Raw genomic sequence first — 13,603 nt, forward strand, 5'->3', positions numbered from 1 at the left:
TAGCACTACCACTACTTGTCATCAAAAATGCACCAACAAAACAACTCAATGATCATTTTTGGTATTTGCTGACAGCTGATCAGTGTGAAATAATACACGAAGCAATGGAACAAAAGCAGCAGCCATAGTGAGCTGTTGGATGAAGAGCTGCAGACAAAAGGCAACTTCTTTTCCCTCATTAATGTTATCAGGTTCCATATTAGCACTGAGTTTAAATCCCAAATATTGCCAAATAGACGCTTTTGCTTTGACACCAAATCCAACAATCTTGTACATCAGCTCACCTAACTCTTGTCACATTGTAAGTGAAATTTGACTCCTGTTATTCTGTGCTGCAACTCTGCTGCTGCTGCTGCTGTAAGGAGTAGACATGTTCAATTTATAATTTAATGTCCATTGTTTGATGGAGCAGACACTTGCAGTTTATAATTTAGCATCCGTTGTTTGACTAAGTATTGATTAAAAAGCAAAATGATGGTGGAGGGGCTGTGGGCAAGTGATGCATTCAATGTATGGACAAACACTGTGTAACACTGCTAACAGTGACTACCACAGCAAGCCTACTACACACAGGGGCTTCAAATAGATGAAAATAAATTGTTCAGAGATGCATGCACAAACATAGGAACATTGGATGTTTGTTTTGCTGCCTTCTGTATTAAGTGTCATTTATTTATAGGCTTCCTGGAAATTCTGAGAGCAATGCACTGTAGTTGTCAAGCCTACTTGTAAAAAAAAAAAAAAGTATGCACAAGCTTTTGTTCTGTTCTTTGTAATATTCTTTAAATGACAGAGTGCTGCTACATTATGCCTTCTTGACCATTTTTCTTCATTCGTTCTAAAAATGGCTGGGTCAACGAAGATTGAAAGCTATATAGAGCATGGTGTCATCAGCATAGCAAAGAAGACCAATACTGTGTTTGAGGATGATGACCCCCAAGTGGTAATAAAACTGAGAATAGCTCAACATTTAGTGATATATGAATTTAAGTGTTGTGAGTGACAGTATCTAAAGCTCAATTTAGATCCAGACCTTTCTGGATTAATTGACAATAATTTGGAGAGAGACTAACCGGGAGAGTGTTTAGAGACTAAGAGGAGTTACTGACTTTTGACACTCATCCAGGGCCAGGACGTGTGGATGGTCTTCCTCCGAGAGAGTGACCACGGCCTGCCGACCGAAGCCACCGACTCGTCCCTGGTCCACAGTTTGTCTGGTGATGGTGGAAGTAGTGGAGCTGGTCCAGTACAAGGTGTCCCAGGCTCGGTGGTAGGCCAGGCCCTCCACTGAACCCACATCTGAAACAACAGACACATAAGACCTCTGCTCAGGTTCCAACCAAGTAAACTAATTCAGACACCACACAGAAGCATGATTTCATGAAAACACACATAGCCTGAAGGACACTCATGTTCGCAACTGCACTTGACAAGATCTTAATATGGAAATTGCATCTGTGATACATTACATACAGTCTACATCACGAGTAATGACTGCAACAAAGTGTTCTGCAGCCTTTGTAAGTAAGAAACCAACTGAAACTTGAGAGTAAATATGAAACATATAACAAGATTTTTTCTTTCATAAATTTAGGCTTGGGGTGCACATACTGATATCATATTGTTTGGCCTTTGGGCAATAAAATCAACCCAAATTAAAACAATTACGTTATCTGCTCTTGCAATCTGGGAGTTGACTAGTGCAGATTTAGGTAAAAATATTGACTTTGTTTGTAACAGATGGCAGGCTCCAACTGTGTTAGATTCGGGATTATGTTTCCTTGGTGATTGACAGGGAAATGACTTCATGCCTCACTACACCGGACAGACAGCTATTTGTTGATGCGACAGTCACTCGGCGACTGAATATGTTTTCACTGCGAACCAATTTCCTAAACAGAGAATATGAAAAGGCCTTTGACGCCTCCCAGGATGGTGCAAGAATGTGAGTGACAGGGAGAGAACCTCCACAGAGAGACAGTGATCACAGACAGAAAATCTGGCCATATTGATGTTTAACCATTCCCTGTAGATTTTGTTTTATTTTGTGGCAATGGTTCCATAAATGACCTACTGAATATGACCTCTACTGTTTCAATAGACACACGCTTCAATGTGAATAAATAAGGCCGGGATAACTGCAGTAATACAGTGTCGCTGAGTTGTCATGTACCCATGTACATGAATGTGACAACCGCTCCCCATGGACCACTGTAGGGGATTTGTGGAAGCCTCTGGATTGTTTTCATTATGTTCTTGGAGATGGAAATTAAGAAAATTGTTTCTTGGGGGGAAAAACACAAACACAACTGTACACACTGTGGCAGAAGAAATGTTGACACCATGCAAAAAGCAACAGAAAATATCAAACCAGCACAAACAACAAAAAAATATGTAAACTCCAAACATAAATGGTCCTTCTGGGTACAATAGAAACCCCACAAAGTTGAAAATATACCCCCAAAATCAGATAAAGGAAGCATTAAATTTCCCTGGAAAGAAAAAAACAAAGTTTATTTCTCACCCTGATACAGTCCATTTATTAAAATTCAATAAAGCCATGCTCTACAAAGCCACTGGCCCCTAAGCTGTCAGACCAAACAGTCTGTCAGCCATAGAGGAAAGCAGGTTTGTTAGAGCTTTGAAAAGATTACCTGCGTAAATCAGCTTCTGTGTGTGTGTTTGTTCACGTGTACTTCTTTTGTGTATATTTGTTTATTGTTGACAAAACAAGAGATTATCATTCCTAAGTAAAACACACATAGAAAGACTAAAGGAGTACCTTTTCCTCTCTTCTCAACTCACTAGGAGTGACAATATTGATGACAACAGCACAATTCAAAAGGAAGTCAAATAAATGTAACAATGCCTTGGCATTCACATCACACTTATTAATTTGGCCTGAACTCATCTCTTTTGTAACCCTTTCTGTCTCGCACACAGTTTCAACTGTAAATGCAGCCCTTAATTTGTCTTAATGGTGAACATGTGGCTGATGCTATAGAATTTGGCTGTATCCCTTTATCTAAAACCCATAAACTGTACTATGGAATACTACCTGAGTCAGCCGATCACTAATTAATAGTTTGCAATAAAAGGCGTCTGGCAGCTTGGAGTTTCTCACAAATTGTTGGCGGGGCGATAGAGTAATTAATGGGGGACATGGAGTTTAATTAGGGAAATATGGTTGATTAACATCTTCACCTTTCCTCAATGACGTGATGCAGGCAGAAACTTTTAGAGGAAAATTGAAGACAGTCTTGCTTTTATATACAAGGCGGGGTTAGAAGATGTGTAAAGGTGGTGGTTTCATCAGAAGAATTATGGACCAGATGGACATACTGCTTTCACTAGACACCAAATAAGCTAATTGAAAACAAGGAAGGTCAAGGTATACTGGCACAGTTGTATGCAATTTAACTGGATACAAACAATTTGCTGACCTTCTCTAATTTATTCTACATGGGCATGTATTATGGACTCAAACATTTGAATTGTACTTGACTAATTCTTTGCACCACTTTGATTATGCATTTCACAAGTGCTTAAGTGTGAAGGGCACTTACAGATCTTGACAGAGGGTTCTTATTAACACTTATTCATTTCTAGTAGATAAATAAATAAGCAGGAGGCTCCCTCAGCAGGGGTGTGGGAGATGAGTCGGGGGGGGATGAGTGAGAACACTCTGCCAGACTCCCAGTGTGAGGAGGGGGTGGGTAGGTGCTGAGCTCTGCTCCCAGTAGAAACTTCACAGAATGGCAGAGGATGCTAGCCGAGCAGAACAGAGGGTTTTGCTGTTCATCTGACTCCAGTCATGCTTATCAAGACAGGACTGACTGGGATTTAGTGAAGGAATAGAAAGGGATTGGTCCCATCATTCAATCTGTGACAGTCAGTAAGCAGAACCCTTTCAAACACAGGTATTATACCCTACAGATTTAGTATTAAATAGTCTTTTCAAAGGAGTAACAGCAGCAAAAAATGGAGGTGTGCAAGAGGAAGTGGGTGTGTCAAGATAAACACTATTAATGCTATGCTACATACCGACATGCTATTAATGCTATGTGAAAACTGTTTTCTTAACAAGGTTGTCCCATTTGTTTACAACTTAAACGAAATTAGCACCTTATCTACACAACTGATGTAATGAGAACAGCGCATCACAGCAGCTGCAGCTGAATTTCAGTCTACAGCAGTAGGTTGGCAGCGCTAAAATCCCATTATGCAACCAGCACAGTTATAGATAAGTCAAAAGACAACAGACTTGGAGCTGGACATTCATGTCAATCGTCCAGATTGTGATTGTGATTCTGATGCCATTAGCATATCTAGCAGGATTTCAATCAGAATTACTGGCCTGTGTTCTTTACAAACTTGTGGGTCTGTAAAGCCTTTTCAGATGGCATGCTGAGATTCAAGGCTCTAGGTAACTACATCAACATGAACTTAAATGTGCCACAGCCATGAGCCTTTGGCTTCGGTAAGCAGAAGGCTAAACCACTAGCAACATTTTCTCTCACTCTCTGAAATGCATTAACAATACTAACACGAGTTATCATTAGTTAGACATGAACTTCACTGCATTTACTGTCAAACTTTCTTTTAGACTTTCTTTTTGATAAGTCTCTTTCTTTTCTGGGTTGCTTTGCAGCGTAGGCAGTTGTTGCTAATGCAGGAATAGCAGCTTTTTCCACAGGATTTTCCACTATTTAATCAGGCTTTCACCATATGGGACGTGCATGTGCATTTGCAGAACAGAGAATAGGGGCGCCCTCTCTCTGAAAAGATGAAATTAGCCAAAGGCTCTCATTGACGGGCTATATTTTCTGAAGCCTGAAAATATAACCAAGAGAGGGTGCAGAAGTCTATTTTTCAGACCACTTCCAGACTACAAATATTGGTAGAAGAAAACATACCACAGAAGTGCCTCTTTGACATGTGCTCACATTGTGCCATGACAGAGGAGAGAAGGAAAGAAGTGGACAGAATTTGCTGCAGCCTGTGAAATCACCTGTAACTATGCTATATGCTATAGCTAACTAGCTAACCACTGTAGAGGCTTTTTGCAAGCTAACATTAGCTACTGGAATGTTTGCTAGTAGCTTACAAGCTAACCATATGTTTGAACTAAAGATTTCTAGCTTCAAAAACCACATCATGTAACAACTTATATGAGGTGAGCTAGAAATCTTCAGTAGAAATATACAGTGTGTTTGTAGGCTAATAGGATACACTCAAGAAGTTAACGTTAGCTTACAGGTCGGCTAACCTTATTTAGGATCGGGACAGCGGTTAGCTAGCTAGCTAGCTAGCTAGCTAGCTATAGCTAGCTAGCTAGCTATAGCATAACATATAGCATACTTATAGACGAAATTCGGCGAGCGATTTGTGTATGCTACCATCTTGTGGCGGCGCCATTGCTGCGGTGACGTGTCAGTCATCAATTCATTATGCTGTCATTGTGAACTGACTTTCTACAGTGACAGCATCATGAATAGCTGGATTGATGATGTTAGACAGTGGCCTCTGGTAACTGATGAAGGTATCTTAAATGAGCACCGATATTAATTTAGAAATTAATCATTTGTTTGAGCGATAAGCAGGAAAGATTAGAGTAATAGGGAGATAATAGACTGTATCATTAAACACTGTGTAATATAACGTTAGCATACGTTACGTGTGCTGACGTTAGCAAGCTAGCAGCGTGACATTTAATCATTATGGACAGGCTACGTGACTAAAAACAACAACAACACGTGTTTGTGTTTTGTTTTAGGTATTCAAGAATATTTTATTGATCGCCTGGCCTCCGATGACCAGAAAAACGGCAATTACAGGTCTCTGATTGAGGGTCAAAATTACCTGAGCTCCGGATGGGTCGGGCAAATTTTACACCGCCTTTTAGACGACCATCACATCATATTGAAGGCGATCAATATTGATCGCCTTCAATATGATGTGATGGTCACGTAGCCTGTCCATAATGATTAAATGTCACGCTGCTAGCTTGCTAACGTCAGCACACAACCCCCAGAATGCAGAGTGCCAGATTTGCCAAAAGCAATTGGCATATCACAACTCAACAACAAATTTGGGAAATCACTTGAAAAACGTAAGTAGTAATTAAAAAAGAAAAAATCTCAGACAAGGAAATAGAAAGCCCGACGCACAATGGAGACCTGCTATTATCCTGCTTGAACACAGACAACTAAATTCTTTCAACAATGTGACTCAAAATAATGATAAAATAGATTTTATTGATGTAAAATATGCATTTTCCAGTTCCACCGGTCTGCTCTGAGTCTGGTGTCAGAGACACTTCTGATGCTCTGAGTTGCGCATCTGTTTGATTGTGTTGCGCCGAGGGTTTTAATGTAGTGTTCAATCAAAAGTTAAACACTACTTATCACCGACCATTAGTGTTTTTTCGTTTGTGAATATTTTTATGTTAATTCTAGTGCTGGAAGAAACTACGTTTTCGCCATAATTTATTTATTTATTTATTTATTTTTTTACCCCCCCCCACTTGACACTTATAATTCATGAAAAGTCACATGCATAATATTTAATGATTGTTGATATAATGCATCAGTAAGCATTACGTGTTTATGATTGTAGTCATGGAGCATTATAAATGCACTATAATTCTCTATAAATGCTCTCATAACGCATTACAGATGTGGTCTTCATAGAAAGTGACCCAAATATCTTTGCTAAGACGTTATTATGGATTTTGGGACAGTAAAAAAAAACACAAAAAAACTGCCAACCCTAGCTTTAAAGCACAAGAAAAGTATGACCTGTTACATTGCTATTCAGACAGCTGTATACATGTGAAGTCAAACCTTGCCACCAGAACACCAGTAATACTGGAGCTTCAGAAGTGTGTGTGTGTGTGTGTGTGTGTAATTGCAGATGTATGTGTTTGGTAGGGATATTTGGACTGTAGACACATGGTGTGGGAGTGTGAAATGTACTTACTTTCTGCAATAACAGATCTTCCTGTCCAATCATCGTTAATCATCTGGATGTTTCCAAAATGGACATCACTGAAAAAGATACGGTTGGTCCTTGCTGTCTTCTGACTGTAGTCAAAAGCAAGGGCTATGACATTCTTGAAAAAAGCAGGATTTTCAAAAGGCTGAACAGGTGAGTTGAGGTCATTCTCATCTGAAAGGTGGATGCTTTTCAGTATGGTCCTCTCAGAGAAGAGCAGATAACCTTCATAGCGCTCACAGGCGAAGCCGTCCTCTGCCAGACGGCCATGGGCACAGGAGCAAGTCCGCCGACCACTACCAAGGTGGAAGCACAGCTGCTGGCAGCCTCCATTACTCCTGGCACAGGGGTTTGTGCCTTCAAAACACAAACAAACAATATGTTCAGTTACTGATTTGCCTCAATCTCTGTCTCCTTGCAATTATGTTTAAATTGTACATGACTAAACATTACATATGAAAATTAAAGATGCAGTTTAGCAGCCACATACTATTTGCAAATCGGATTTTATTACAGCCTTTCAAAACAAAGTATTGGCAAAAGCACAGATAATTGTGTGAATCAATAAGACACTTAAATTAAAGCATCTACCTTTTTCTCTGCCTCTGTTGAAGACTGTCACATCCTTCAAATTAACCCCCAGACCACTCCTCATGGTCACAGCCTCATTGGTGTCACTCTTGAAGCCACGTCGGATTGAACCATTGGAGTGAGCCCTGAAGTGCACCCGGAGAGACAGGGGACAAAATTACAGATCTAAGTTTCAGAGAAGAAAACATACTGTATTCCCTGAAGTCAGATAGATTTAAAGATGGATAATTTCATTTGACAATAGTAAAGTGATATCCAAGACTGTAGTCACTCGGTCCTGACATACAATTCAAGTTGTTAGAGATAAAAAAAAAAAACACAATAAAGCTAACAGCTTCTTTCCATTGTGGCCCTCGTTGTAAAGGGGAGAGAAAGAGATGATTGATCTCCAAGTCACGAAAGAGAGGTTAAAAACATGAAAAACAGACGAACAGACAAAAGAGATGTGTGATTAATTATTTAACAGCCATTTGTTCACCAATAGTTTAAAACCCTTCTCAGTCTGTTGTTCCTTCAGAGATCCAACACTGTTCCAAACAACTGCAGGCGTAAAAAAAAAATGTACCGAGCAACCAATTTCGCGAAAAGAAATAAGGCTTCATTAAATTTAACTGTGTGCTTCAATTTACAGAAGGGCGAGGAAGAATTTGCCCTTGCTGATGACACTGAATTCTGCCTAGAGTATTTACAAAAATAGGCAGTGACCCTCACTATGAGAAAACACTGTTCTTAATATTTTCATATGAGACCTTTGAAGGAAAGGTTATTGTCAGGTTAGTATTGCAGGCTTTGCAGGGCATTGCATGTGTGTGCATTTATGAAAATAATAAATTACCTGTCAGACCAGTAGATGTAAGGCCCAAACACAGCAACTGAGAACAGGTCTACGTTGGCCACTGACAGTACAATCTCCCGGCTCTCACCTGTCTCAAGGTTGATCCTCTCGATCTTATCTGTGCGGGCGTCGCACCAGTATAATGTATTTTCCTGGAAGGTAATTTCAAAAATGCACATCACAAACTGAGTCATATTCAGCCATAAAGGAGATGAGGTAGGAAGTACAGTATGTAGGAGTGGAGTGGAGGGGGAAAGAGGTTGGTGACAGTGTTTGAGCATCTGTGTGCGACTGTACCTCATAGTCTATGGAAATTCCATTGGGCCACATGATGCCCGAGTTGACCAAGGTAACCTGATCTGAACCATCCAGGCGGGAGCGACCAATACAGGGGTTCTGGCCCCATTCAGTCCAAAAGAGATACCTGGCAACCACAGAAGCATCGTACATCACACAAAAAATGATTAACGCACATGGAAAACTTGAATCACTGCCCCACAATTGTATGCCTCCCCGCACCAGTCAGGTTTCTCTTACAGTTTACACCGATATCTGTAAAAAAACACACAGATACTTCACACACCTTTTCCCCCCGACAGCACAAAAAATCTGTACCACCAGCACAGTTTCAAGGTGGGCAGCCAAGATTAGTGTCACCAATTCAGTATCTGACCAAATCTTTTCCCTCCTGTTCCTGAGATATGACATTGAGTAATGGCCAGAAAAGTGTATTATGAAGAACATCATAGCTGCTTGTTTTTAACTGTCTTGTAAGGTGTCCTTCAGTGCTTTGAAAGGCCCCTATAAATAAAATGCACTATTATTATTACTGTTGTTATTCTTATAATTATTATTATGATCATTGTTATTGTTATTATTATTATTATTCATGTAAACCATGGTGCTGGTCTAATACTAGTCTCTCTTTACTGTAGAAAGTTATGATATGGGGGCAGGTCACCTTTCATAAATCCAATAAACAAAAGAACGCTAGCCTTGATCTTTTCTAACTAACAATTATTCATATCATCTTAATAATATGTCGGCAACCAACCAATCACCTTTCCCAATGTTACCACAGGAATAAGGAAGAAGCAAACCCGGTAGACGCTGGTGATCTGGCATTCAGGCAACTCCTGATGATGTAGCTATAGGTTCGCTGGCTAGCTAGCATTTTGCTAAGATTAGCTATTAAATTTGTTTTTGTTTTTTTTTCATTGTAATATAAATGATCCTAGCACATAACTTATTGAAGTATAACCAAAGAGGAAAGTTGACAAAGATTCTGTTGTATTTAAAGCTTGCACAACTGCAATTGGAGCACAGAGCGAAAAAAGGGCGGGACTTAGAAAGAGCTATTTGTCCACCTGAATTTGCCACCAAAGAGCCTTATGACACCAATTACCATGGTCTCTGGTCATTAGCTGGTTTGTTTTTACAGTATACAATATTAGAGCTTCTAAAGGCAAACGTAAACATGTTGTCAGTCTACAATAGCTTTTAAAACCATTGCACTGTTTTTAGGGGTGGTACTGATTACAGCAAATTGTGACCTTAACATAATAAGACTAAAAAACCCATGGCCTACCCCTTCTGTGGATGTACAGCAATGGCCCTGGGTTGATCAAGTCCTTCAGATATGACCACTGAGCGGTATGCACCATTCAGACGGGAGATTTCTATTAGACTGAAACCATGGTCTGTCCAGTATAGGTTTCCTGTGTGGAAAAATGCAATAGCCAGGTGAGTAAATACAGCAGTGGTTTATTGATCATCATGGGCAGAGTATATGAGAAAGTCTCATCATGAACCTACGCATATACAACTAATAACTAATCTTGCAGGTACATTTGCCCTGTGAATGATTTTATGTGGAGGATACCCAACTCTTAAGGTTCTAGCTTCTTTAACACTTCCAACCAAAACAAACACATGTACTTATTGCCATAGCTAGAAACAGTGCACATAAAGTGAGAATTTTCACAAATCAATACCAACTTCACAGCCTACGGTAATAGATTCCAGCTGCTGGGGTGTGACTATACTAACCAGCAATCCAGTCAACAGCGATGCCTTCCACTCGGCTGATGCCAGTGGTAATGATGTCCTCCCTCCAGGTCTGATCACGTTTGGCCCGGGATATTCTGTTGAGGCCCATGTCTGTCCAATACACGGTGTCATTTGCTGCAAAACATACAACATACATTTACTGATGAGATAAAATGGGATGATGAATGAGGTCGCCACAAAAGTATTTATGCCCTCAAACAAAGCAGCTCATGAAACCTCATTTTACTGCAGCACGGCCCATTTCACCGAATGTTGTGTGGGACTATAAAGTATGATGGCGAAAATACCCACACAGTTCATCCACAGCTCTTGGTTGACATACAGTGCCTGAACAAGAAAGGCAGTTGTCGGCCAAATTTTACAGACCAGTATATTGCTTAATGCAAAACATGGTGTTGGTAAAATTGTTATGGACCCTTTATGATTTTAAAGCCCCATTACATAAGCATATAAAATAGTACATAATTTATTTATGGTGCAGTCTTCAAGTGCATCTCTGTGCATGCTCGTCACTTTGGCTCTCCACAGGTTGTTAGGAGGCTGGGTGGCGTTATATGTTTATTTGCACTTTCTTGTCTCTGCTGCCTTCACACTCTGTTAACACGAAGCACACATATGACAGAATACAGCTGTGGGGCTTTCATCTGTTCTGCTCTGGCAGCCTGGCTTTTGTGATGACAAGTAAATGATGTGTTTGAGCTATCAGCTGCTGCTCTTGGATGGGGTTAGTCATGCATTTGCATTTTCACCTGCACAAAGTAACAACAGGGAGGGCAATCTTGTTCTTTAATTTGGCAATTTGTCTTGGACTCCACTTTTTTTTTTTTTTTTTTGCAGAAGCCATAGTAACACATCAAATTGCTGGTTTTCCTGAACTTTATGACTCTATGAAAGAGAAAGTCTGTATGTAAAGTGTTAGTCCAGTAAAGTGCAGTACTCACATTTGATAATATATGTTGGCACAGTGGGTATGTACATCCCTTAGGGTGGATTTATAGAAACTACAGCAAATTTCCATCATTAACAAACAATTATTTAATGGCCTTGCACATAAGATAATTTTAATACATACCATCATGACTAAAAATCTATAGCCATGCTTGCAGCTGTACCTAGTCATAGCAGAGCTTTGAGCTAACTGTTAACGTCAGCGTGTTAACATGCTCACAATGACAATCCAATCCACATGACTACTTAGGTCATGTGTTTAAACATGTCGTTCACATTGTAAAATGGCTGCAGTTGCACCAAAAGTACATGCTTAGGTTTAGATGAAAGAACACCTGGGTTAGGTTTAGAAAAAAGTTAATGGCTTGGCTTAAAATAAGTGCGTTGGTTACTAATGAAATGTAACATAACGTATCTCACATGACGTACATGACATATGTCACACTACAGCATACTATGTTATGTTGTTACAATACGTCAACATTGGCTTTTGGTTTCACATGGGACATGAACAGCAGTCTCCTGGATGAAGGTTCTGTATTTGTTTGACTTATCCACCTAAGCAGTCTTTGTCACTCTTTATACTTAGTTGCCTCACCTTCTCTTATGCTCCTATCATAATTACTATAGCCACTAGAGGTTGCAAACTAACAATAAATGTACATATGGGTCATAATAAACTGATTGTACAAATGACGTATGTGGTCCTATTTGGAGAGGAACAGCCTCTGACAATGCTAGCATGCTGATGTTAACAAGGATACTATTCATTTTGTTCATGCTAACATGCTAAACTAATTAGCACATTGTTTGTAAATTAGCCCTTTAGTAAATATTATACTTTTTAATCAAACGTACAGCTTAGTCTTGGCAGCACTTATGTATTAAACAAATAATTGAGCAAATCATTCATTCATTCATCTTCTAACCACTTCATCCTCTTGAGGGTCGCGGGGGGGCTGGAGCCTATCCCAGCTGACATCGGGCGAGAGGCAGGGTACACCCTGGACAGGTCGCCAGACTATCGCATGGCTGACACATAGAGACAGACAACCATTCATGCTCACATTCACACCTACGGACAATTTAGAGTTATCAATTAACCTAGCCCCCAATCTGCATGTCTGTTTGGACTGTGGGAGGAAGCCAGAGTGCCCGGAGAGAACCCACGCTGACACGGGGAGAACATGCAAACTCCGCACAGAAGGGCTCCCACATCCGGGATTGAACCGGCAACCCTCTTGCTGTGAGGCGACAGTGCTAACCACCACACCACTGTGCCGCCCGAGCAAATCACTGGACAGATTGAAATTCTGATGTAATGATAGCAATTTTTGATGAATTATAATGCATTCAGAGGAATATCCATCCATTAGTTGTTGAGACGTTTCCCTCAAAACCACAAATACCAACCTGCTGGGAGGACCTGGAGGAAGTAATTTTAATTCACCATCTGGGTACCATTATTATCTGTACCAAATTTTATGGAACTCTACCCAGTAGTTGTTGAGATATTTTAGTTTAAAGTGGTTGATTCACCAACTCAGTGGCTAAAAAGAAACATTTTCTGACTTTCTGACCCTGAATGGCCATGCAGATCGTTTTTATGGTTTTGTTGTCAACAGACTTCTGTCGATAGATATGTGAACATAATTTCATTTGTGGTGTTTGTTCTGGTATGGTTTTCTCCCTTCTCTAGATAATGGTCATTTAGTTAGCTGGGAATGTTAAATCTGTATTAGCAACCAATTCCATGAATTTTATACTCAGATTTTTTTTTTTGTAAACCTACTTGGGGAAGTCATAGAATACATGTGGAATTACCGAAGCATGCATTTTTTTTTTTTAATCTGGTGCTGCTTTAAAAAAAATGCTATAAATCCCTAGTGTATGAACCCTTGTGTGTATGCAGGTTGTTTCTGTTTCCAGTTGTGCGCATGCAATTTCCTTTACACAGCTTCTGTTATCATGCTTCAGTGGCAACCTATTACATATATGGAGCTCTACCAGCCTGTAGTTTATTCATAGCATTTGTTGTTGTAATAAATCTATCATTTTTATCATACAAATAATACGGTGAAAGGAAGCAGGGACGTAACAAACGACAGCAAGTGCTACTGGGTTCATGTTTTGCAATGCACGTTACGGTACCTTCATTTGATG

At 39.9% G+C, this 13,603-nt stretch overlaps 1 protein-coding gene across 1 annotated transcript in view; it reads right to left on the reverse strand.

Moving 5' to 3' along the window:
* lrp1bb (low density lipoprotein receptor-related protein 1Bb) overlaps positions 1-13,603 on the reverse strand; it is a 329,117-nt gene that overhangs the window by 85,292 nt on the left and 230,222 nt on the right. The window contains exons 35-41 of the mRNA XM_050048038.1: positions 10,472-10,606; positions 10,011-10,140; positions 8,720-8,846; positions 8,423-8,574; positions 7,588-7,712; positions 6,982-7,353; positions 1,110-1,299 (exon numbers count right to left, since the gene is read on the reverse strand). Coding sequence (XP_049903995.1) covers positions 1,110-1,299; positions 6,982-7,353; positions 7,588-7,712; positions 8,423-8,574; positions 8,720-8,846; positions 10,011-10,140; positions 10,472-10,606 — 1,231 coding nt within the window. The remainder of the gene's footprint in view (positions 1-1,109; positions 1,300-6,981; positions 7,354-7,587; positions 7,713-8,422; positions 8,575-8,719; positions 8,847-10,010; positions 10,141-10,471; positions 10,607-13,603) is intronic.

Source organism: Epinephelus moara, chromosome 7 (assembly GCF_006386435.1).
Source record: "Epinephelus moara isolate mb chromosome 7, YSFRI_EMoa_1.0, whole genome shotgun sequence".
NCBI classification, from domain to species: Eukaryota; Metazoa; Chordata; class Actinopteri; order Perciformes; family Serranidae; genus Epinephelus; species Epinephelus moara.